The sequence below is a fragment of the Dreissena polymorpha genome, chromosome 1, assembly GCF_020536995.1.
Source record: "Dreissena polymorpha isolate Duluth1 chromosome 1, UMN_Dpol_1.0, whole genome shotgun sequence".
Classification (NCBI taxonomy): Eukaryota; Metazoa; Mollusca; class Bivalvia; order Myida; family Dreissenidae; genus Dreissena; species Dreissena polymorpha.
In genome coordinates this window covers 113,482,817-113,510,581 of record NC_068355.1, presented here as the reverse complement: position 1 = coordinate 113,510,581, position 27,765 = coordinate 113,482,817, and the positions used below count along the sequence as shown (strand labels likewise).

General features: G+C 35.6%; 1 protein-coding gene and 2 long non-coding RNA genes across 4 annotated transcripts; 1 reads left to right on the top strand and 2 right to left on the bottom strand.

Annotated features, from left to right (window-relative positions):
- Positions 1-1,933: 1,933 nt before the first annotated feature.
- On the bottom strand, positions 1,934-6,626 carry LOC127845555 (uncharacterized). The gene is made up of 3 exons (XR_008033257.1): positions 6,557-6,626; positions 5,243-5,343; positions 1,934-2,853 (listed from the first exon to the last, which is right to left on the bottom strand). It is a non-coding gene; the product is annotated as an uncharacterized LOC127845555 (long non-coding RNA).
- LOC127845321 (uncharacterized) lies at positions 6,201-25,706 on the top strand. 2 transcript variants are annotated; one of them, XM_052376184.1, is made up of 6 exons: positions 6,201-6,316; positions 9,756-9,896; positions 11,644-11,859; positions 12,534-12,683; positions 15,152-15,289; positions 17,070-25,706. In XM_052376184.1, exons 1-6 carry the CDS (start codon positions 6,244-6,246, stop codon positions 18,128-18,130), a joined length of 1,779 nt encoding a protein of 592 aa, XP_052232144.1. In that variant the 5' UTR covers positions 6,201-6,243; the 3' UTR covers positions 18,131-25,706. The 2 variants fall into 2 exon arrangements, with proteins under 2 accessions (XP_052232144.1, XP_052232135.1); XM_052376175.1 differs by lacking the exon at positions 6,201-6,316 and adding an exon at positions 6,904-7,015.
- LOC127845593 (uncharacterized) lies at positions 7,937-9,640 on the bottom strand. The gene is made up of 2 exons (XR_008033276.1): positions 9,346-9,640; positions 7,937-8,534 (listed from the first exon to the last, which is right to left on the bottom strand). It is a non-coding gene; the product is annotated as an uncharacterized LOC127845593 (long non-coding RNA).
- Positions 25,707-27,765: the final 2,059 nt, after the last annotated feature.

Genomic DNA, 27,765 nt, shown 5'->3' with positions numbered 1-27,765 from the left:
GTCAAAACATTTATTCGACTCGTAAAGTGTTTAAACAAATTATCGTTGAATTTATAACGCAACGGTTAATATTTGTTGAAATCTCAAATGGGAATAATTAAATTTGTAATCCGAAACCCATTCCCGTAAGTCGATGTTAACGCGTTTTTAATCCGAAACACACTTCCGAATATAAATGTTACCGCAACGTTAAATATTTTTGCTTCAAATTAGCAGTGCAAATTTATTTTGTGTCGAATATTTTTCTCAAATAAAAAGAGCGAGAAAATTATGCAGCATGTACAACGTCGCCTCATTTGCATACAAAAGCGTGCGTGTATTGAGCGTTTTAACAAGCACACAACAGGTCAGGGGATTAACGCATATTCAGAGGCAATATTTCATCAAATCTATAAATAGTCACTTAAAAAATGGCAAGGTTTGTGTTAAAGAAATAATTGAGAGCTTTTATCGTAAATATTTACCAGAAAGTGATTGATAAAAACGGAATAAACGGGATTATCGGGTAATAAATAGAAACTTGAAAAGTAGTAAGTATACAGTAATAGAGTCGGGTTGAAACGGATGTATTGGGGAATCGTTCGAGTCGGGATTTTACTATCTGTGCGGGAAAGTTTTAAAACAATTAAACAATATAAAAATATATATATTTTTCAATGACTGGGGGATTTTTTTGAAGAGTCATAGCGCACCAAATGACGTCTGTTGACGCTGTTTTTCTTTGAGTTATAACGCACCACAGAACGTGAATTGACACGTTAAATTAAAAAAAATCAACGTCGGGAGGGGACACCCCTCCCGAACCACCCCTAGCAGCCCCGGGGCGCCTGACAAAAATCCTGTGGAAAGCACTGAATCAAATATATATATACATATATATATATATATATATATATATATATATATATATATATATATATATATATATATATATATATATATATATATATATAACAAGGTTTTCAACTCGAAATCACCCGATGTAAATGTATATATCTTGTTATATTTTTACACATGCTGGGTCATATTTTAAGAAATAAAACGAAACACAATTCGCTTGGCCTACTTGAGAGCGATCAGACAGGGTTCATGAATGAAATCTCCAGTTGTAAAGTCACACCTTCGCATTGGACCAACGAAATCACTAGTGTTGTTTAAAATGTCAGGTAGTTGAAATGTATGTAAACAAAGGTTTCAAACGGCGCTGGACAGTTAGTTTTGATGCATAATGCAACGGCAAGCACAGTAAGAATGTTTTTTCATACGTTTTATTGAATTATAGTATCGAGGTCCGTGAACTTTTGCAGGGAAAATAACCACTACTCCGTTAAGATTTCGGTCTGAAATCCTGTCTGATCGATGTTAAGTGGGTCACGCGATATGTGTATCGTGTTATTTCTTAAAAGTTGACCCAGTATTTGTAAAAATAGTGCAAGACAAGTACATTTTCGGAAAGGAAGTTCATTTCTGCGTTGAAAAAATCGCTGCGAAATTGATGAAGTAATGGCTGTTCAAAGCGATGCACCCTGTTTTCGGGTGATTTCGAGTTGAATACCTTGTTATATATATATATTTGATTGTGAATTTTTTTTTCAGGAGGTTGGTGTTTCGTTATAATATGATTATTTATCATTCAAAATGATGTTTTCACTAATTAATATCATAGCCACACGCTTATCACCTGTGGCTTGCATAACTTCCACTTCATCATCAACAAGATTTTATTGAAGTATATATTACTACTATTGTATAATAATTAATATAACAGTTATTGTTATATTGGTTGAAACAGGACAACATACTAATTAATCGATGGCTTTATAAACAAAGAAATATACATAGTTAACAGTATAAAAGTACATATCGACGGAATATCTACTCTAAGAAGCATGCATTACGAAACAAAATATTCCAAATGTTTGCGAATTTATATTACTAGAGATAATACATTATTGATGTAATCTTAAAGACAAAAGTAAATATAACGTTTGCCTCAATGCTTAAATACATGTTTTCAAAGACTCTTTAAAAAGAGGTTTGTGTTTTAAGCGATCATTCACTAACTAATTTAAATGCATTGAATAATTCCTGAAATTAAATATTGTATTGCGTCAGGACGCCCTTTAAAATTTGGAACATTCATATACATATATAGATCAGAAATAAAAAACAGTTTTTCAACATATTTAATGTTAAGTTCCATACATAGCTCAAGTACTGTTCATTTTATAATCAAGATTCTGTAGTTCAATAACAAGTCTTCTGGAAGGCAAAAGTTTAGATTCGTCGCACTTATGGTGTAAGCGCACGGGGTGACACCCTCTCGGCACGTCAGAAGGCTTTGATACGTCTGATCTCTTCGATTTCCTCTGCTTTTTCGCGTCGTCTTTTTGGCAAATTAAATGAATTTGTCCTGCAAGTGAATAATGTGTCATATATATTTGAAATGAAAAGATAAAATTGACATTAACACGAATTAGCTTGAAGGGTGTGTTACTTATAACTCACATTACTCATTATCCAGATAACGTGGGTTTAAGTACACCCGGTGATAGTCAAATCATTGCTGTTTTCTTTACAGTTCACATCTCTGTCGTTGTTCTTTTTGATAGAAACATAATCGAACCTAAACCATTTCACGTCTGCCCACTTCACCGAAAGTTGTTTTTTGACCTATCTAAAGGTTCACAATGTGGACGTGTAAATTGTGATACATTGGCCTGCAACTCATTGGACGGATACACGTAAGAACCCAGTGCGAATCCGTTGCAGTAGATGTCTGGGATGTCCTACGTCGCTTTGGTTGATGAAGCCATACTTGGATACTAAAATCGTCTTTTACGTGATCGCGATCTGAAAAAACAACAACAACAAAAATATATTCAAAATATATTTTTATATTTATATGTATAGAGATGTATATAAGTAACTTCGCAATTGTTACTTAAATCGCGTACTTTTATATTTATAACCTGTACACTAATTTTTAGTTCAGTTGAAAAATATGACAGTTTATGTGATAAACGAACTGCTGTTAGTGAATCGAATCCGAGAGGATGCCTGTGCGCTGAAATCCCATAAAGAGAGGGATGCCTGTGCTTCATGTAAACCAAACATGACAATTTTCAGAACATTTTACATACGCTCCAGTTATAAATATGATTTAAAATATTCTTTAGTTATAACGGATTTGCCTCTGATATAAATATTTGGCCGGAGTGTATTGTTGCGAATGGAAAGTCATATTAACAACACAACGATGCGATAGTCAACAGTGCAAAGGGAAGAGAGAGAGAGAGAGAGAGAGAGAGAGAGAGAGAGAGAGAGAGAGAGAGAGAGAGAGAGAGAGAGAGAGAGAGAGAGTCATACCAGCGGATGTCGGGATAAGACCGAAACAGGGATCCATACGGTGGAGTCATCATAACTGCTAAAGAGAACATAACGGGAAATGATCTCTAAGTCGAGACAAACACAGTACTAACAGCAGCCAATATAGAATGCAGCGGGAACCAAAAACTCATCGTTGCAGCCATTTAAAGGTCTCCTAGTAGTGATGTGAAAGACATGCAAGAGATAATAGAGGTCCTACACAGCCTACACATCCAGCATCCAAACTTCACCATCTGGTTCGCATTAGACGAAAACCTCCACGAAATAGGCTGGTAACGCCAAATGTCATCAATTCAACTGTAACAGGGTATTCACTCTGACACTAATCCTTTAATATTACTAACCCATGCAAGAATGTGAGCGAGTATCAGTGTGTGTGCTAATTGGTGAGTGAACGATTTACTAACACTGCATGTTTTTATGTGAGATGTTTTAACTATAGAATTTCAATGGTTTTATAGACTAGTATAGATTCATTCCATCATAAAGTCTCGTAAGAGATGGATGAAATTTAAAGTTGGCATTTTCCATTTGTCAACATATATTTATGTTAAAACTAAGTCCTCAGGTTGCTGGTGAGTTTATTTTTATTGTTAATATAATTACATTGCATTGTATTTTATTGCTTATTGTAATATAAATGTATTTGATTATTATGTATTTCCTTGCAATATTTAATTATTGCAATTTGAATTAGTTATTCATAATTGTTTTTATATTATTTTTCAGGCCATCATTTTCAATATTATAGACATCTATAAAATAAAGAATATATACGACAACCCACTTGTGTTCTATATACACAACCCGGCTACACAACCTACAACACTAACAGTATGAATCAGACACTTCTAGCCCCTCTCTGTGACATTTGCTCTGAATAAGTTATATTAAGTTCACCACAGGAAACAAAAAACATATTAGAACTATTCGCGGAAAACAAGCCAACCTTATTCATACGCAGCAAACCACTACCTGGAGTGAGTGATCACGACATCAGTTCCTAAAAATGGCTACTCAATCTCTAAGAATGTGCCTACAAAAGCGGAATATATGTATATTGAATAAAAAGAATGTCGAGGATAATAGAGCTGCTACAAACAAATTCATCTACACCTTTAAACAAGAAAACACTTTTTCCACCGACATAAACGCTATAAAAAAGATCTCAAATGACAGTTGTATCTCCATCATGGAGGAAACCCTGGATTAACGGGAAGGTAAAACGCCCCGCCCCCCAAGGAGGAAAAATAAAGCCTTCAAAAATGCTAAAAACAACAGCACATACGAGGACATAACAACATATAAGCCGCTCCAAAAAGACACCTAACAGGAATACAATAAGGCAGAATTCCATCAAGATTCCTTAATGAATGGAGCAAGTGGAATGTGGGCACACAGCACACTGCACGAAAATCTACTATAGAACAGCCATGTTGACGAGGTCTCCAAAAGCCAACAACTCCCTTGTGTTCCTCGGACGAAACATCAACAACACCCGACTAATGTGAAGGACCAATGCTACAAAGCACTAGTGCGCCCAATCTTGGAATACGCATCAACTTCCCGCGACTTCCAGCATATACAGTTGCAAACATAAAAGCAGAACAGCGCAGAGCTCCAGATTGGCCAAGGGAGACTAAAGGACAACAATCGGCACAAGACAAATGATCTCCTCTCTAGGATAGCAATCCCTACAAACCCGGCGTACTTACTTCCGATCGGTATTGATATACAGAATAGCATACTACCTGATAGAAATGCCAGTCAACCTTTACCTCCATTCAGTTACTATGTCCTTACAGAGAGGGAGGAAAATGCGTGCTTCCTGGCCCCATTCTGACGAACAAACCTGACACCTTCTTGAAGGCAGCCATCCGACTCTGGAATCACCTGCCGGTAGCAGTATCCACAGCCCAGTCCTCGGACAGCTTTGAGGCAGACCGGGTCACCCTTCATTAGACCAAAAAAACACAGATTAGAGTTGATTTTATTTTTCAGTATGTTTTTGTTACCTCACAACGACCTTGTACAGTCACAGTGCGTCGATGCTCCAGAGAAGCTCTGCAATTAAAGGGATCTTTTCACGCTTTGGTAAATTGACAAAATTGAAAAAAGTTGTTTCAGATTCGCAAATTTTCGTTTTAGTTATGATATTTGTGAGGAAACAGTAATACTGACATTTACCATGGTCTAATATAGCCATTATATGCATCTTTTGACGATTTTAAAACCTAAACATTATAAAGCGTTGCAACCCGAAACGATTGAATAATTTGGAGAGTTCTGTTTTTGTCGTTAAATTTTGTGAAACTACGAAGATTGCTATAAGGTATAAAATACGTCAATAATGTGTACTTGGCGGAATAGCTCAGTAGGTTAAAGCGTTTTTACTTCAGGACTCTGGCAGGACTCCAGGGGTCACTGGTTCGAACCCTGGTCCGGGCAATGTTCTTTTCCTTTTTTAAATTTTATTCTTGATTTTTTACTGGAGCTTTTACGATCCAATGTTTACATTTATCGATATAAAGCATTTAATGAATAAGTTAAAAAATGCCAAAATCTGTGAAAAGGCCCCTTTAATGACAATAAAAAAAAGAAGCCAGGCGTTGAAGTTATCGAATCATTATGTTACGCATGAATGGTTCCAATAAACATTTGTATTACTTTAAACGGGAACTTTGATCAATCAAATCGAACAACCGTTCTCGAATTTATGGTAATTCAATCAGAATTAAACCATTTGAAACGCTGAGCTCACTTAGAATTCTCTTGTTTGTAGTTAATTTTCTTTCGCGTCCAAACAAAAAGTCAAGCCAATATGGCTTCCAGCAGGGATTGATCACAAGAAAAATGTGTAAAATTTATGAAATACATGTCTTAAAAGGAATATGGATATGTTTTATGTTGAATTATATAACCGTCGGTATGCAAATGATTTTTTTTACTCAATCATTTATTACACAGTCGACTTTTAAAAGAGTTGATTTATAAGCCTAAATTAAAAAAGTCGTATGGTGGACGAACCAGTTATCGAACACCTAAGAAATTACGTTCAATTACCTTAAAATTGCAACACTTAAAATGACAAAAACATTTTGTTTTAACTAATGACTAACAGTTCAATCATTGAATGATTTATCTGTAAAGTTTTCCAGCAAACTACCTTCAAGAATTCATAACAATGATTCCCTGATTATTGTCACCTCTAGCAGACAAAACAAAATGGCGGCCGATGTAAACATGACCTATTACCCGACACTTCATAAATACTACTCCAGTATATACAAAGTCACATGACTATCACGTGACCCGGACTCGGCGAACAAATCTGCGTCTGCTGAAATAAAAATTGCAAACGGAAATATGATTTTTGGTGTGTAAATGCACGTTTTGATAAATGCATTAAAAAAGTAATAGCAAAAAACACACAAAACGGTGTAAATAACAATAAATGCATTCCTTTAACCTGTTTTTGGCGCATTTGTTTCAAGCTAAGTAGGCAAGTAGGTCATGGACTTCATGTGTGACCATTTGTTTATCAATGTGACGTCATGCGCACTTTTGCGCATGTGCATACAGAACCAAAACAAAACGTCCGATATTAGGTGCTGTTCGATAACAGGTACTTACACGATACAGTCGGTCGGGTAGTTCCGGATCACTAACGTAAATAATGGTGTAAATATTTTTAAAATGAAGCAATTGCTTTCAAAAAACTTGGATTGTTGAGGCAAAATATTTCATCTTTCAGGCCATATTAATTTATTAATACTTATCAATACATTTCTGATGCCAATTTGAACTTATTCGCTTGCATAAAGTCGGCTAGTTCTGAATCGAGTGCGGTAATTTCGGATCACTCGGACTATTTGGAAGATGTAGGTCAGGGATCATCTCAAAACTTATTTTGACTGTCAACAATTATTTTGACTGTCAAAACAAATGATGCATGTATTAAATAAAACATCAGATAGGTTCGTTTGTTTCAGTTTAATAACTGTCTGACAATTTAAAAACATTATGGGGTGTATGACTGTACACAGGAGAATAAAGCTGTTGGAAAGTATTTATGTTTTGATTTGAAATGGATTCCTCTGTATTATTGGTTATATAAAACAAGCACAAATACTCAATACAAGCAATTTATTGATAAACTCAAGATACCTTCTTGGGAAATAACATAATATAATAACATTTAACAACAATAGAATCACAATAATGTACAAACTGTATGAAAATATGACATATATGCTTATGACTAGAACATTTTATGTATGACTAGAAAATATGTTTATAACTAAGGTCCTAAAAAATACAGAACTTTATATAAATGTATTTATAACAAGAGATGTGTTTGTCAGGAACACAATGCCCCCTATTGCGCCGCTTTGTTTTTTGTTCATTTGGCAGGTACAGATAATTATCGCCCTTTAAAGCTTATTACTTCCTTGGATTAGCCTTCTTTGACCTTGAACGATGACCTTGACCTTTCACCACTCAAAATGTGCAGCTCCATGAGATACACATACATGCCAAATATCAAGTTTCTGTCTTAAATATTGCAAAAGTTATCAAAAAACTTTAACTAAGGTTAAAGTTTTGGGACAGAATGACAGACTGGCCAAACACAATATGCCCCGATCATTCGATCCGGGGGCATAAAAATGACAACTGAACATAAACAAGTACCTCTGGAATGCATTTGCTAATAATAGGATCATAATAATGTAAAAATATATAAAAGCATCCATAAAAAGTATAACATAAACCAGTGCCTCTAGAATAAATTTGCTAAAGAAATGGAAAACAATACTAGATATCAAGTTACTTTTTTGGTAAATAACATAGTATGATAACATGTAACAATAATATGATCACAATAATGTAAAATAATGTAATAAAAGTATAAAAAGCAACAACAACATAAACCAGTACCTCTGGGATAATAATGGTAAAGAAATGGAAGACAATACTAGATATCAAGTTAAATGTTTGGTAAATAACATATTATGGCAACATTTAACAATAATAGGATCACAATAATGTAAAAATATATAAAAGTATCCGCTTCAGCCTCTTTGCCAATGACTGTGCAGAGCACCCGTGCTTTTTAGGACCCATCCGTCCAACTTGACAATTATCTGAAATGCAAAATCACAGCATAAATGCACATTAAAAATTGGATAAATATTTAAAATATTACCAATCTCCTTCCAGCACAAGTAACATATTACCATCATTTATTAATCCATAAATTTTTTCTAGAGTACAGATTTTAGCACTCCGCTGGTTTTTTATTACTCCGCTATTATACATTTAAATGTTATAACTTATTTTAAAAATACTAAACACATAAACATACAAACAAACCAAGATGCATTCAACAAATGCTTACTGCATGTGTTAGCCTTGACCTTGTGACTTAGACCTAATGCCTCATAACTGGTTTGCATAATAGATCTCAATCAGATGCAAGAACATGTAAAGTTTGGAGAACCAGGTCCATAAAGTTTCATTTTATGAGCAAGGTTAAAGTTTTAGGGCAGAAAGACAGACAAAATAAACAAAATTCAATCGTATTCTCTGTATTTCTCGACATTGAAGTCACAAAATAGTATTATAATTAAATAATTCAAATGAAACATTGTATCAACTTTATGAGAAACTAGGCACTCTTCATTTCATATATATATATATATATATATATATATATATATATATATATATATATATATATATATTATAAACTTTTGTGGTAGCTAGAGCTTTAAAATATTACTAACACAGTATTTAAACAATAATAAACTGTTTTGAGATTTTCCCCAATCAGCTGATCCGCAACTGACATGTACACGAGGTGCAATGTCCATGCTTTTATTTCCATAAATCATAAACATATACTTAAATCACTCGCAGGAATTTAAAAATGATAATAAATAAACAAATTCATACCAAATGTACAAGCATTTACCAAGGAAATGTGCTTCTAAATCGTCTTTTAATTGTTGACGCGTGTTATTGAAAGACAGTGCGACGGTAAAATGACACGACTGTGATAGTTACCAAAGTGTGATTTTCAATGAAAACACCGTTGAAATAAGAAGCAAAACTGTGTTATTGCTTGAAATTGATCACATTTTCCAAAAATCACAGTTATATTGATATGGCAATATCTTTTAGACTAATATTTTAATTAAATCATAGAGTTGATTCGGAATTACCCGAGATCCGGAACTACCCGATCGACTGTATTTTTAACTGTTCTTCTTCAAATTCATGACGTTCTTGCAATTTCATCATCTTTTTTATTTCTATAAATAAGTGCTTAGCATGACATAGATATATTATTATCCATAATTCAGGTGTTTCACAGAGTACTAGCAGCTATTCTCTTGAGATTCAGCCAGCAGAGTTAGTCCTGGTTCAGGTCGGAGACAGCATAAAGGCAACATGTACAGCAGCAGGCTCCCTGGCACCACAAAACCTGCTCTGGATAGCAGTCAGTATGTGATGCGTGCTTACTTTATACATGCCAGAATGTTTTAGGTCAAAATCAGGACTTTCCATTAGCAATGTCGTGACATTTGACCAAAAATCGGGACACCTAAAACAAAGGTTTACAGTCAACTCGTACCTTAGTCAACTCGCACAGTCTAGAGTGCTCGCACATATTTTGGTAAACTCGCACAATAGTCAACTCGTACCTAAGTCAACTCGTACTTTATTCAAAATATTGATGTGTCAATAGGTTCTAGATGACTAATTTATGCATACACACAAATAAGAAACACTTTCAGAGTTTAGTTCAATACTTTTTATTTCAATAGTTTCACAAAATAACACTTTTGTCACATTTTTTTCAAGATTTACACCATGGGCAAAATTATAACAGACATACATTTGCTTTAAAAGTTTTATTCATGGTTTTTACTTTTTATTTCAACATTTAAATCGTGCAGCATAAATAATTGAAATATATTTTTAAGTATTTTATTCTGTGTTGCCAATTTTGTCACCTATCACATTCATTATACAGCGATTGATTTTGTCCTATTGGGAAAAGTATCCGTACCGGTCCAATTGGGAAAAATTGAGTCTTGTAAACATCAAAATAAGGAAAAATTGAGTCGTGAAAACCTTGAAATAGGGAAAAATGCGCCGTGAAATCTTCAAATTGGGAAATTAATGTTTTTGATTTTTTGCTAACAAATACCTTAAAGCGGATATATACGATTTTTTATATGTGTTTAATTGTAATATATTGATAAAATATGTTACAATAATACAAAATAGGCAAGAAAAATTATACATTAAAGCCGAATTTCATAAAATGCAGCAAAGACAAATTAGTGCCCCGAGCCGATAGTGACGTACATATTTTCCTACAATAACCGAAGCATTCGTCTTTGTATAAGGATCGGAGATAGTGTTCGTGTGTTGTATGAATAGATATCGTTGCAGGAATTCAAATAAACCGTTAAACTAAGTTTAGATGCACATCGTACATGTATGGTATACATGCTGGCGAATTCGGCTGTACAGCCGTTTTCAATTTCAGAATTAAATATCTGGCTTATTTCGCATTTTTCGACATATGTTCTTCTTAACTTTTATTTTAATTTATATTGAAATATATATAAATAAGTTTTTTACACAGTTTATATAAATTCATAAATATTTGACAAAATCGTATATACCCGCTTTAAAAATGAGAATAATTGATGTCAAGTTGTTAATATTATATTTACTAAGGTTCTAGCCATAGAGCTGCATAAGTAAATTAATTAAAGTTCATTAAAAAAAATTAATTAACCTTCATTTTGGAAATATGTAATTTTTCCCAGATAGGGAAAGTGCCGTTTTCCGGTAATTTACAAAGAAGGAAAAAAATCGGTGTTAATATATAATTTAGTATTGTGTTCTGTGTTGCCAATTTTGTCACATATCACATTCATTAGCTTGCTACCTTTGATGTTCACTAGTTGAATACAAAGTACGCGGAAGTCCATTACAAAAAAAATACGAATGTATTCACTTATAGCATGATGACTGTTGCACAGATATGTTGACAATGATAAACTATTATAAATTTAGTCGATTTATATATACATAACTAAAACCTAACCTAAGTAACCTAACGATGTATCACACATGTAGGCAGCAGTTAATGATAGTACATGTGAAGATTTATTTCACAAACAAAAATTTGTTTCAATTTCTTTTTAAACATGGATGTATTTCCTCTTATAGAAAGCGAACAGCGTTTTGGAACATTTCACCAACTGCGGCCTAATAACCAGACGGTGGAGCTGTCGATCCCAAGGGCAGAGCCGCACATGTCCGGCACTTATGAGTGCTTCCTGCGTGATAGTAAGGGAGGCGTGTCCACTCGTACTCTGCAGGTCATTGTGTTGCTGCAGGGAAATGACGTGCTGATTAATAGACGCAAAACATCGGAAATAGCTGGTATGGGGTCAAGCTTGTTAAGAAGTGTAATTTAACACTTTACCAATTAGATATGTATTTTCACGCATTTGTAGTCCCTTAGAAATTGATATTTAATTTAAAACCTTTCTTACTAGATTTCAATTTTAAAGACTTCATTCCCAAGTTACTCACAGGCTGTTCTGGTTGTATGCTGTTTGCACATAGCCTCTGAGTGGGAAAGGGTTAATGCTACTATACAGGATAAGTTGAAACTGTTGATAATATTAATAATGTTTTCTGTTATATCGGAATGCACAAATTGTGAAATGGAAGTGTATGCAGATGTTGTTATTACTCAATAACTGTCACTGTAACAAACGGTATGTCCAAGACCATGATTCAACCCATGCAGAAACAGGGCTATGAAATTGACAGAATGTGTCTCTATGTGTTAAATTTATCCTTTTTTCTGATAAACTTTTCTTAATGCATATGCAAAGTGTCATCCTAGCCTGCACATGATAATCAGAGACAAAACTTTCCACTTTTTAATATGGAATCTTTGTTTAAAGACAGTCTCTTCTCAAAGAAAATCCAGGTTAAAGGAAAGTGTTGTCCCTGATTAGACTGTGTTGACTGCACAGGCTTATCTGGAACGACACTACACACATGCATTTAGCCCCTTGTTCACCTTGTGAGGCTACATTTTTCAGATGTTTTGAATGGTGATTTACTGCGTACTGCATGTAGGCAGGTCACGTTTTTCTGTAAGAACGTCTCTGGTCCGATATCTTGCAACAAGCTCTGCAACGGGATCTGGGATTGCCCACAGGGAGAGGATGAGCTGCAGTGCAGATACATAGGTAAACATGTGTTTTTGCTGTCTGATTGATGGCACATCAGTGTTTTTTCACCATTTTGGGAATGGGGCTGGGTCCTTTTGGATTGGGTAAATTTGTGGCGTTTTGACTAAAGTTGGGAAATTATTGTTGTTGTTTTACTAACAAGGCTTCAAAATTTAGAATACAAGTTTTCAGTATTATATTTACTGCTTTAAGGTTACACTAATATGGATGGGAGATGAACAAATTATTTAGATCTAAAAAATACTTCCATTGGGAATTTAAGCACCATTTGGGAAAAATATATACTTTTTATGCCCCCAGATTGAAAGATCGGGGTTATATTGTTTTTGGCCTGTCTGTCGTTGTATGTGTGTGTGTGTGTTTGTGTGTGTGTGTCCCAAAACTTTAACCAAAACTTAACCCTTCTTCATAACTTTTGCAATATTGAACATAGCAACTTGATATTTGGCATGCATGTGTATCTCATGGAGTTGCACATTTTGAGTGGTGAAAGTTCAAGGTCATCCTTCAAGGTCAAAGGTCAAATATATGTGCCCAAAAACTTTAACCAAAACTTTAACCTTCTTCATAACTTTGCAATATTGAACGAAGCAACTTGAAATTTGGCATGCATGTGTATCTCATCTACTGCACATCTTGAGCGGTGAAAGGTTAAGGTCAACATCCTCCTTCAAGGTCAAAGGTCAATATTAAAAAAAACTTATACCTTTTTCATGACTTTTGCAATATTGAACGTAGCAACTTGATATTTAGCATGCAAGTGTATCTCATGGAGCTGCACATTTTGAGTGGTGAATGGTCAAGGTCAAAGTCATCCTTCAAGGTCAAAGGTCAATAAAAACATTCAAAACTTTAACCAAAACTTTAACCTTCTTCATAACTTTTGCAATATTGAATGTAGCAACTTGATATTTGGCATGCATGTGTATCTCATGGAGCTGCACATTTTGAGTGATGAAAGTTCATGGTCATTTTCAATAAAAACATTCAAAACTTTAACCTTCTTCATAACTGTTGCAATATTGAACGTAGCAACTTGATATTTAGCATACATGTGTATCTCATAGAGAGCTGCACATTTTGAGTGGTGAAAGGTGAAGGTCATCCTTCAAGCTCAAAGGTCAATAAAAAATATCAAAACTTTAATCAAAACTTTAACCTTCTTCATTACTTTTGCAATATTGAACGTAGCAACTTGATATTTGGCATGCATTTGTATCTCATGGAGCTGCACATTTTGAGTGGTGAAAGGTGAAGGTCATCCTTTAAGCTCAAAGGTCAATAAAAAATATAAAAACTTTAATCAAAACTTTAACCTTCTTCATAACTTTTGCAATATTGAACGTAGCAACTTGATATTTGGCATGCATGTGTATCTCATGGAGCTGCACATTTTGAGTGGTTAAAGGTCAAGGTCATCCTTCAAGGTCAAATATATGTGTCCCAAAACTTTAACCAAAACCTAATCCTTCTTCATTCCTTTTGCAATATTGAACGCAGCAACTTGATATTTGGCATGCATGTGTATCTCATTGAGCTGCACATTTTGATTGGTTAATGGTCAAGGTTATCCTTTAAGGTCTGTATGGCTTCATTAATTTAGTAACATTGTCTATTCTCTGATGCCTCTAACTTTAACCTTCTTCCTAACTTTTCCAATATTGAACATAGCAACTTGATATTTGCCATGCACGTTCATCTCATGGAGCTGCACATTTTTATGCCCCCGAATCAAAAGATCGGGGGTATATTGTTTTTGGCCTATCTGTCATTGTTTGTGTCTGTGTGTGTCCTAAAACTTTAACCAAAACTTTAACCTTCTTCATAACTTTTGCAATATTGAACATAACAACTTGATATTTGGCATGCATGTGTATCTCATGGAGCTGCACATTTTGAGTGGTGAAATGTCAAGGTGAAGGTCAAAGGTAAAAAATAAATAATTCAAAGCAGCGCATTAGGGGCATTGTGTTTCTGACAAACACATCTCTTGTTTCCATTCGGAATGGGGCTGATTTCCGGAAAAAAACACCGCACATTGTAGCAGACTGGTAATATTAAACCTAATTAAACTATGCAGCACCCATATATCTCAAAGATTCACATGGCGTAAGGTGTTAATTGTAAGCAAAATTGTCAGGTTATAGAGTTCCAATACTAGTGATGCTAGAACACTAAAATTAATTGTGTATTGTTTGGCAGTTTGAATATAAGCAGCATTATCAAAAATCAAGGCTTAATGCATTTGCATAAAGTGTCATCCCAGATATGCATGTGCAGTCTGCGCAGGCTAATCAGGGACAACACTTTCCGCTTTTATCGAATTTTGCATTTCAATGAACTGTTCTGGAAACCAAACTTAAATCAAGGTGGACATTGTTTTACCTGATAAGCCTGTGCATACTGCACCGGCTAATCTGGGACTACACTTTACGCAAATGCATGTTTCCCGTGGCTGTTTGCAGGCAAGGTGATGGGAAGTCACTGTGAAGGCATGTTCTCCTGCGGTAACGGGCGCTGCGTGTACAACGACTATGTATGCGACCAGGTGGACAACTGTGGAGACAACTCTGATGAACTTGTGTGTGGAGACTATAGGAAAGGTGACAGGCCGTTTAATCCTTGTTTGGCAAGGTCCTTATGAGGGCCCCTTCCCACAAGAGAAAAGCCCTTTCCTCAAGAGGAATTTCTTTAGAATGATGCAATTTTCCCCAGATTTTAAGCTAACATTGGGGAAAGTTTTTCCCTTTCTCTGTTTTGTCAATAATTTTTCCCCAAAAATGAAAGGCCAGGCCCTTTCCCTAAATCAAGAAAAATAAGCCCTTGGTGAGCTAGATAGCTACTCATGATAACTCTTTAAAGTCGTTTATGTCTTCTCAACTCATGCAAAAGAAATCCTCTGACATATCTGATACAAATAAAAAATTGTATAATTTCTGAAACTGAAATCCTTGTGTCTGGTGAAAATTGATTTGAAAAGAAAAATGGTTTGGTTCAATGTGAAGAACCGATTGATTCCATTTAACATTGCTTGTATACAGCAAATAGAATGATTTGTAACCAACCAGTCAAGAGCATTGCGACATTTGAAACGGTTATACTGAACATTAACCATGCTCTAAACTAGCCATTATATGCATCTTTTGACGATTTTAAAACCAGACAATTATCAAGCGTTACAAAGCAAAACAAATTAATAACTTGGAGAGTTCTGTTGTTGTCGTTATATTTGGGAAGCTGCGAGGATTGCTTATATGAAGTATCAAATACACCAGGTATTGTATCTGGAAGGATGGTCGAGTGTTCTAAGTCGTAGACTTTTTACTCCAGGACTCCAGTGGTCAGTGGTTCAAGTCCTGCTGAGGGTTACCTTTTTTTCTTTTTGTAATTTTATTCTTGATTTTTACTGAAGCTTTTATATGTCCGATGTTTACATTTTTCAATATAAAGCATTTAATGACAAACTTCAAAACATGCCAAAATCCGTGAAAAGGCCCCTTTAAAAGAATCATACAATGATAGTGGGGAACCATGCAACCTTTGCTCTTTCCCCAAACTTGTCAATATCTAAAGCAAAAGTTAATGTTTAAAAGAAGTATGCCGAGGCTGTTCTAGTTCTTTTGTGATATCCAGCCTAGGTCACCATGTCAAATACCTTGTTAGTTCTAGAAACCACTTGTATGACTCATTCTTTATGAAACGATCGATTGTTTGTTTTTACAATATCAGACCAAGTTCAAATATGTGTTGCTTGCAAACAAAATGCCAGGCAAGATCTCTCAGCTTCGGTTGATTTCAATGACATTTTGGTGACAGCTTCTTCACCAAGGGGTCGTGAAATCGCATGTTGGTTTAATTGTCCATGTTTGATAAAGCTATTTTCAGTTTTCTTTACAGCAATTATGTAAGACATTTTGTCAAATGCTTTTTTTTCATTCTTAATGATGTGGAAAAAGACAGACATATCCATGGGGTTACGGGAATCATGCAGAGGTGTGATTTCTACCGCAGATCTTACCAGAGGTCTGTTCTGAAGTCCGTTGCTCATTAATATAAAACTTGGGGGTTAGGGGTTATGCTATGGATTCATCATCATATTTCCAAGGGACAGAATAAATCTGATTTTTTTTAAGTGGTTTGTCTTTTGGTTTTTCTACATCTCCTTGTCATAAATCAGTTGACAGAATTCTCATTCCCTCTTCACTCCCTCTTTTCTGGATATCACACCCTTGATCATGTTATCAGGTCGTCTTGATCTAATGATCTTTCATGGTTACAATCATATTTGGTTTGTTCTCATGGTTACAATCAACACATTCATTAATAAGGTTCATTATTGAGGAGCATCCATTAGTTTTCCTGACTGATTTTTGTTCATTTCAGCTGTGACAACAGATGCCCCACACTCCGACATCGACGACGACTCAATGGTCTGGCTTAAGACCACTGTCTACACAGTGATAGGCTGCACTGTGAGCGTCGTGTTCCTGATATCCATCGTTGTCATAGCGATATTCAACATCAAAATGAAGCGGAGAGCAGAAGCCCGGGCGCTGAGGCATGTGGAGAGAAGGAGGCGCCACATACATCAGTGTGACAGCAGGCACCCTGGGGCAGGGTCCCCGTTACAGAGTCATGACCCCATAGAACATCAGCCATTCATATCGACCCCATCGCCCCCCCACTTTCGAAACATAATCGTCAATGTGAACAATGGAGTGCAGTACGTTCCGATGGCAGATCCCAGCCTTGTTGTTCCCCCACCATCGTACTCTGAAGTGATGGCTGAGGTGGTTGTTGACTTACACACAGGCCGCAGCTCTCCACCTCCAGAGTACAGTACCTTGGATCGTAACCCTGACAGGCCTTCTGGTGGAAACGCATCAGTTAGTATCTCTCAGTCGTCAAATCGTGCTCGTGAATATAATTCTCGTCGCAATCACAGGGACAACGCTGCGTCAGTTAGTCATACTCATACACATAATGATAATCAGATGTCAAGGGATGAAAATTATTATCACAGACCTCATTCAACCAGACATTCTACACATTTCTCGCAGCCCCAAAGTGTTTCTGAGACCAGCTCGCTAGGTCGAAGGGCGGCGAGACACTCTGCACGCCATGCAAGGAATGTCCGAGCAGTTGGCATGCAGCGCAGACAGAAGCAACTTGTTGTCCAGGATGGCCAAATCTTGCTAGAGTTAGACGGCGTGGCAACTAATTCGCCGCCTACAGAAAGATTAAATAGAAATACACAGACTAACTCTTCTGATATTAACACCAACTGTACTTCCTCAGCACGGAATGAGGCTAAACCGGGTCAGATTCAAGTGCAGGAGGGTCAGATTGTGTCTGCAAGTGACTCAGGAGAATGCACCAGCATTTGTGTCTCAAAACACTTCAGAGCCTGCCCAGTCTTCGGGGGCTCAGAACTTGTTAGCTAAACCATGTCACCTGCATGTTTGTGACGGTCAGATTATACTCGAATCAAGTGGCATGGACAGTATTGAAGAACATGGTATAGAATCTCATATTGCGCAATTGTCACCATTGGCTTCTGGGGCAACCAGTGGGACAGATATTTCTTGCAGCTCGGGTAATTTGGTTGTTAAAGATGGACAGATTATCTTTAAATCGCCCTCTGTGTGATGAACTGTTGTTAATTTAAAGTCCCAAATTAGTGTGATTTAAATTTATTGGAGTTGTTCACAGAAAGATGATATTACATTGTATTGTATATATTTTTTGAATTTTAATCATGTTTAAACAAGTTTACATGGTAAAAATGAAAACTATGGGAACATATGTTTAAAATGTAAATGCTTTTCAAAAATCATTTATAGACCTTCTTGAAATCACTACAAAAAGTTAAGTACATAATTGTTACTTTTCATGAGAAAGCCTGCCTTAATGAAATTCAAATACTGTAGTAAACTTAAGTTAGTTAGCAGCAAAATCTACCACATTTTCAATGTCATTGTATTGACATACTATTGATTTTACATATGTTTCAGGCATTAGCTTTTTAAGTAACATTTGGACAACTTTCGCAGTCCATACATAATGTTAAGATTCTAAAGGTCATTTAAAAACAGGGATAAAATTCCGAGGGTGTGCTGTTGAACATGTATTTTCACTTGCATTAAACTAATATTTTTACACATTAAATGCAAACATAAAAGAACCCAAGATAAACCTTGTAAACACTGTAGAAGTTACATTTCATGCCCAATCTTCATGTGACTTTGTCAAAATGTTTGTCTTAATGATATCTTGGTTGAGTTCAAAGTGGTTCCGGTCCGTTGAAAAACATGGCCGCCAGTGGGCGGGGCAGTTTTCCTTATTTGGCTATAGAGAAACTTTGTAAACACTCTAGAAGTCACAATTTTTTACCAATCATCATGAAAGTTAGTCAAAACATTGGTTTTATTGTTTTCTCGGACGAGTTCGAAAATGGTCCAGATCGGTGAAAAAACATGGCCGCCAGTGGGCGTGGCATTTTTCTCTATATGTATATAGTGGCAGTTTTCCCTATTTGTCTATAGAGAAATCTTGTAAACACTCTACAAGTCACAATATTTGCCCAATCATCATGAAAGTTGATCAAAACATTGGTTTTATTGATATCTCGGATGGGTCGATAATGGTCCGGATTGGTGAAAAAACATGGCCGCCAGTGTGCGGGGCATTTTTATGTTCCCCACTATAGTAGTGGGGGACATATTGTTTTTGCCCTGTCTGTTGGTCTGTCTGTTGGTCTGTTTGCGCCAACTTTAACATTTTGCAATAACTTTTGCTATATTGAAGATAGCAACTTCATATTTGGCATGCATGTGTATCTCATGAAGCTGCACATTTTGAGTGGTGAAAGGTCAAGGTCATCCTTCAAGGTCAGAGGTCAAATATATATGGCCAAAATCGCTCATTTTATGAATACTTTTGCAATATTGAAGATAGCAACTTGATATTTGGCATGCATGTGTATCTCATGAAGCTGCATATTTTGAGTGGTGAAAGGACAAGGTCCTCCTTCAAGGTCAGAGGTCAAATATATGTGGCCCAAATCGCTTATTTTATAAATACTTTTGCAATATTGAATATAGCAACTTGATATTTGGCATGCATGTGTATCTCATGGAGCTGCACATTTTGAGTGGTGAAAGGTCAAGGTCATCCTTCACAAGGTCAAGGTCATCCTTCAAAGTCAAACGTCATATAGGGGGACATTGTTTTTCACAAACGCATCTTGTTCTCTTTATGTTTATAGTGAAAACATGTAAACACTCAAGAAGTCCGTCCACCAGATGGTTTCCGAATGATAACTAAAGAACGCTTAGGCCTAGGATCATGAAACTTACTTGGAACATTGATCATGACTCGCAGATGACCCCTATTGATTTTGAGGTCACTAGGTCAAGGTCATGGTGACCCGAAATAGTAAAATGGTTTCCGGATGATAACTCAAGAACGCTTACGCCTAGGATCATGAAACTTCATAGGTACATTGATCATGACTCGCAGATGACCCCTATTGATTTTGAGGTCACTAGGTCAAAGGTCAAGGTCACGGTGACCCAAAACAGTAAAATGGTTTCCAGATGATAACTCAAGAACGCTTATGCCTAGGATCATGAAACTTCATAGGTACATTGATCATGACTGGCAGATAACCCCTAATGATTTTCAGGTCACTAGGTCAAAGATCAAGGTCACAGTGACTCAACTTAGAAAAATGGTTTCCGGATGATAACTCAAAAACGCTTACACCTAGGATCATAAAACTTCATAGGTACATTGATCATGACTGGCAGATGACCCTATTGATTTTCAGGTCACTAGGTCAAAGGTCAAGGTCACAGTGACAATAAACGTATTCACACAATTGCTGCCACTACAACTGACAGCCCATATGGGGGGCATGCATGTTTTACAAACAGCCCTTGTTATTTTTGTAAGCGACTAAGTTTGATGTTTGGAAAGGGGGGTCAACTCAAAATATAGGTAACAAGGTCAAATCTTAAAAAAACAATAACACTCCATACGCCAGAGTTTTGGTTCAATAATGATGAAACTTGACCAGGATGTTTGTCTGGACAATATCTAGGTCAAGTTTGACATGTGGTAAAGATTGAATGAACCGACTTCTCTCAGGTGAGCGAACTAGGGCCATATTGGCCCTCTTGTTTCAATAAGGCGGGTTTTCTTATTATGCGACACATGCATTTTGTTGGTTACCAGGGTACCAGTAAATATTTTGTTGGTATATAATGGTTAGCCTGCATTCATGGAACGATTGCATATTTTGTTGGTAACTTACAGTGATAATGCATTGATGAAAACTACCAGTATGTATTTTGTTGGTAACTTACAGTGCTAATGCATCCAGGGTACCAGAATGCATTTTGTTGGTAACTTACCGGTACACTAATCATGCATTCAGGGTACCAGTATGCATTTTGTTGGTAACTTACCGGTACACTAATCATGCATCCAGGGTACCAGAATGTATTTTGTTGGTAACTTACCGGTACACTAATCATGCATTCAGGGTACCAGTATGTATTTTGTTGGTAACTTACTCATACACTAATCATGCATCCAGGGTACCAGAATGTATTTTGTTGGTAACTTACCGGTACACTAATCATGCATTCAGGGTACCAGTATGTATTTTGTTGGTAACTTACCCGTACACTAATCATGCATCCAGGGTACCAGAATGTATTTTGTTGGTAACTTACCGGTACACTAATCATGCATTCAGGGTACCAGAATGTATTTTGTTGGTAACTTACCGGTACACTAATCATGCATTCAGGGTACCAGTATGTATTTTGTTGGTAACTTACCCATATACTTATCATGCATTCAGGGTACCAGTATGTATTTTGTTGGTAACTTACCCGTACACTAATCATGCATTCAGGGTACCAGTATGTATTTTGTTGGTAACTTACCCGTACACTAATCATGCATTTAGGGCTTGATATTAATGGTAGTCTTTAGACAACCACGTGTTTAGTTTAGACATAATTACTATGGACTGCCAAGCAAATCTAGGAAGAAACTTGCGCATAAGCATTTGACTGAAATGATTTATTCAGGAAATAAAATACTTTCTATGTAAATGCAACAGATATGCACACATTTAAAAAATGTTTTTGTTTTTAAGTTGTTAGTCCTCTTGGAGTTTCTTGTATCTTGTTTATGATGCGGGGTCATACATGCCATTTTTTGTGTGCCAAAACACGGCATTGAGTGAAAAATGTGGGAACATTTAACCTTGTAGCAGGATACCTTAAACAATACTGTAAAACCATTAAATTTCGTGTGGTACGAATTTTCGTGGATTTCGTTGGTCCGCTGAACCACGAATTCAAGTACCAACGATTATGTATACAATTTTAATCCGAAATCAGTCATTGTCAACATTTTCTTTTGTTGTCGGTTATCCGAGATATTTGTGGGTTTTTTTGTAACAGTTACTTCACTTCAGTTGGTCACATTACACTATAATTTGACTAAATAACATTTATGATTTGAAAATGTAAAGTGTTTGGGTAATAATACTTTTTAAATCAAGAACGGTATTTAAACTGTATATCAACTATTGTTCTCTTTTACATGACGTCATCAAATTAGCATTTTGCAGATTTATCACATGTCTATTAGTGCCAATTAAAGTTAAAAGAGGTTTAAACACGTGTATTTTGGTGACCTTATTATTCAATTGTTACTTCTAGGAGACCGATTGCGCTGAAAATTGCAAATATTGCCAAAACAACATCAATATTCGAGCGGGGACCTACACGTGCGCCGCTTTATCGCTCCTATCGACAATTATCGGCAACGCTTTCATGCCTCAGTGCACATTAACATCCTGTCTTGCTGTCAACACAGATTAGCAGATTATGCTTCGTTATTACTCAGGTTGTTTTAATAAAAGTTTAATTATAATGACGGTCAGTCTACCCCGAAAATTAGAAATCCACGAAATTATGTGTCAACGAAATAGTTGTTTTTTATTAAACCACAAAATTTCATACCGACGAATTTCTATACGTTTACAGTATTTCACTGAAGCTGATTATATCATGCTTTTTACAAACCAGTCTTTTATTTACATAATATTCTGCATAATGTTGACAATAAATGTGTTTAAGATTTCATATTCACAACATTCACAACTTTTGGGAATTAGACAGTTAGATGAATTGTGGGGTATTTTTAGCTGAATTAAACAAAAATCTAGGCTATAGATACCGGTAAGCAACTTCAGGTGGGATGGTGGTTACGCTGTAGTTAACAATGTAGATACAAGTTTTTGTATACTTGACATGTTTTCTTAAGTTCTTGACCAATCTTCATGAACATTTACACATATATTCTGTGGATGGTCCTCTGCAAAACTGGTGCTTATGATTGTGCTACACTGCACAATTTGACTGACTGAGCAAAAAATAATTATGTTAAAACACAAATTTGTTCCTGACTTTGAGATTTGTGAATAATTTCAGACAAATGTGCTTTTGGTGCTCCTCTGCTCAATTGCACAAAATATAATTGTACTTAAAAGTTGTATATATTTGACATATTTTCTTAAGTTCTTGGTCAATGTTCTTGAAAATGTACACTGGTGTACCAAGGGTGGGTCCTCTATCAAACATAAGCACATGGATCCACATACTGCACAAGATGGCCACCATGGCTAATTTTGCCAAAACGGTTCCGCTCCATTGCTCACTGCATATGATGGCCACTATAGCTAATTTTGCCACAATGGTTCTGCTTTATTGCTCACTGCACAAGATGGCCATCATAGCTTATTTTGCCAAAACGGTTCCGCTCCATTGCTCACTGCTTGTGATTGCCACCATTGGTATCTTTGCCAACATGGTTCCGGTCCATTGGTCACTGCAAAAGATGGCCACCATAGCTAATATTGCCAAAACGGTTCCTCTCAATTGCTCAACATAACAGCTTGAGCAAAAAAAAATCAAAAAATATAATTGTCACACTAAAACAACACTATATTTTCTTCTAATCAGATGGCTAGATATTCAAATGATTTTACAACTGTTTTCATTAGGCTAAACTTTTTGGATTGGCCTATCTGAATGAGATGTTCGCTTAAACTTAAAACAGCATTCAGCCCTTTTTCCTTTACACACTGTATATCTGTTTATTAAACTTGAAAACTTTTTCTCTAACCCTGACATGAACCCTAATTGGCAACATATACATCTGACTTTAATGGGGTTTCTGAATTTTTCTCTTTATCTGACAATTAGATGTAATTTATATCCAGTTGGGATGTGAGTGAAACCAGTTAACTTATTACCTGATGTGCTCGCATCGTGCACTTTTCTTCTTTAATTAAGAAAACCAATCAACAAGTTAATTCAAATTTAGATTGAAAGCAACGTTATTGAAATATTTTCTGAAAATGGGGTGAAAGCGACAGTAGATTGCTATGCATAACATAAATTAATAAGTCTGTATTTACATAAGAAACTTATTTTTGACACTTTTTTGGTTTCATTGCTTAGATGATCGCTCAATTTGCCAACCAGTCAATGCGCTAGCGCGGAAAATCCCGAATGTAAACAATAATATTCAACTGGTCTATTGTGTCTTTTTGCAATCAAGATAAATCCGGTTATGACATAAAAGGAAGTACATTATACTCAACTGATAGTGACATTTACTGTTAAGGGCAAATGCAGTAAATCTATATTGGACATTTCTGACTTTGTATGGGTAGAATACTAGTAGTAAGGTAAAATAACGTCGTGACGAAAAAAAATGGTTTCACAGTATTATTTTACTAGCGATAAAAGTAATGTTGGGCCAGAAATCACAAAAAGCATACAGCTTTTCTCAGAAGATACGTAACTGTAACAATTGGTCTGTTTGTGGCAATTAGCAATCGCTTTAAAATGATCTACATGTAGCATGAAAACATGACAAAATCAACAGATCTCAAGCACTGAACAACAGTTTGCTAAGGGTGTAGGTGATTTTGGCCAAACGGAGCTTGAATTGCAACTTGTACATGTAATGATGTATAGTAAATTAAAGAACAAGAATAGTATACAATGAATATTGGGACAAATCATTGTTGGGACAATCATCCCTAATTTAGGACTATGACATGTATGCTTAGGGTAAAAATTATATTTATGACATTATTCTTAGTGTAATAATGATAACATAAAATAACATTTAGTTGTTAATGAGATTTATTTGAATTTATTTGTTGAGCTCAGGGTTATCATAAAATATTTTCCACCTTGCCACATTTCCAATCATCGATATCCTGCTTTTTTATGTGTCAGATTGCAATTTTAGAATTTAATTTTTTTACCCAAGCAAATTGTTATAAATATGTCTTTATCAAACAAATGGTGTCTCTTGGTACACCTTCTTAACTTAAATAAACACAAATACAGAGCATTAAACACAGAATTTGAAATCGTGGTCATTTAACATTTGAGGTTTATTGAAATAGCTGCTATGAAAGCTCTTGCTTCACATTAAATGTATAATTTTAGAGGTTTTTGTTAATGATGATCAGTTACATAAAGTAGATATTATTTATGTTTAATTACACATTTTGACAATTTATTTCACAGATTGTTACAAATGGATTAATTATGACAAGGTTAATAGAATTATGAGTTTTAAAAATGTGTTCATGTAATATCATTAAATACTAAAATATGTTTTGTACATGCTTTCTTCAATAAATGTTATAGACTTTGATGATAAGATTGAGTTCTCCCTTGTACATAGATGAAATTGATGTTAACCATTCTGGCATATGGCAATTTGCAGGTTTCATTTCTAATGAACTGCTTATAGCGTAAGAGCAGACATCTTTATTCAATGTAAAGGAGTTTTAGGACAAAGCACTACATTGTATATTGATTTTAATTTCCCTGTTATGATTTTGTCAGGCAATGGTTCTTATGTGTCATTCAATACTGATGGAATATATGGTAAATTTGTCTGTGTCCAGATGTGTGTTTTTATAGTTATACATAGATTTTCATATACTTTCCGAAGTGGTATTAGTGATAATGTTAATTTAGCATTGATCAGATTCAAGATGGCCAACTCGAAAAGGTCAAGGATACACGTTTTGTTGTTCTTTAAAAATACATTTATTAAGACATGCCTTGAACGTTTTTTTTAACATGGCACAAATAATAACTTACGTATTCATTGGTATGTTGCATGTGCAACTCCACATTTCTACCTTCATGGTCGAATTAACCCCTTTCCCACTCAGATGCAAAGTGAAAATAGCTATGACATTGTGCAAACAGCAAAAAATGTGAACAGCCTGCAAGTAACTCGCAGTCTGTTCATGTTTTATGCTGTTTGCTGCTCATCGGTATCGAAGGGTTTGAAATGAAGCTTTTAAAACTTGAATGTAGTAAGAAGGGTCTTAAATTTAACTTTCTAAGGGACTACAAATGCGTCAAAATACGTATCTAAGGGGTAAAGCGTTAATACTATTAAGACTTTTTGATATAAAAAATCAACATACAGCACTGATTGTCAAGGCTCATTTTTTGTGTCATGCATGCAGAGCTGAATGTGGGGCTTTTAAACACCTCGTCTGACAACTAAAGTTATATCAGGACTTTTTTGTTCAAAGACCAGGCCCAAGGTTAAACCAAAGTTTGGAGGCTGTTCCTGTAGTATTTTATGAAGTTAAATGGGCATGGACCCACAGTTGGCAATGGGTTTGATTTTTGGGGGGGAGCATATAGTCGCCGCTTCGTCTGTCCGTCCGTGTGTACCTTCGTGCACAATTTTTTTCCGGGCTATTTCTCAGCAACTAATGACTGGAATTCAATGAAACTTTATGGGAAGCTTAACTAGAAGAGGAGATGTGCATATTATCAGCGGGTTCTGGTCGGATGATTTTTCACAGAGTAATGGCTCATTGAAATTTTATATAAAAACAATCTTGTCCCCCCAACTACTGTGCCCTCAAGGCGTTTCCTTTTATCTGAATATATAGTGCAATATTGTGACCAAAAAAAATTTGGGGAGCATCACCTGTCTCCGACGGTTTCTTGTTTTTGCTAATTTAACGTGTCCTGTATGTATTTCCTCATTACTGGTTCACTAAAACAAGTACTCAAAGATATGTCTTCGCAATTTATGCACCGGGTACTACTTTAAGGAAAATTTAGGCAAATGGGTACTTTTAATTACAATTCAGGCACAGGGGTGCCCCTGATTTGGAAATTCGGGCTAATGGGTACTCCTGATTTAGGAATTATGTCACAGGGGTGTCACTGGATCTGGGGTTAGGCCTGCAACTGACTTTGGAGTTAACTCTATATATATATCTATATATAGAATAGTGCAGCAAGTTAGATCTATGTTGCTCATTAACTATTCACATGACTGTGGTCGAATTTGCACAAGATCATTTCAGACGTGTGTTTGATATTTGTTCATTCTGCACTAATTGCAATCTTAGGCTAGCTCTAAAGCTGTTCAAAAGCTCTGATACCTTGTTTGTCAATACTTTGTGTTCTGTCATAGTTGTAGTGGATAAGAACAAGCATTAATTTTTTCTCCTAATGGAATTTCATTATTTGCTGTATATTTACACAAGTAAGAGCAGAGAACTACTTTTTAGTGTAGAGAACAAATGAAGGAGGTTTGATTTAAATGTGCAGGGTTGTTTCATTTATTCAAAATGTAAGCAATCGTTTATCAACACAGGATGTGGTATGCTTATGGCATTTTCAAAGACTGAACTGCTGATAGGTACTGTAACCTAGTTTAAACAAATCCCAAGTAAAAAAGGAATTGAAAACAAGATCTTCCAGTTCCGATGCAAACACTACAGTGTCACTTTAAACACTAGCTCATATAGTAAATCGGTGTAATTGCTCCTTTAACCTTCTTGCGGTACTACAGTTTTAAGAGCAATCATACCATAACCTTAATTGCTAGAAGGAGTCATGGAAAAGCATTCATTGTGCTCAAAGGCAACAAAACACTATAATTTCAAGTTTAACATTTTAATACATCATTATAGAAAAATGCA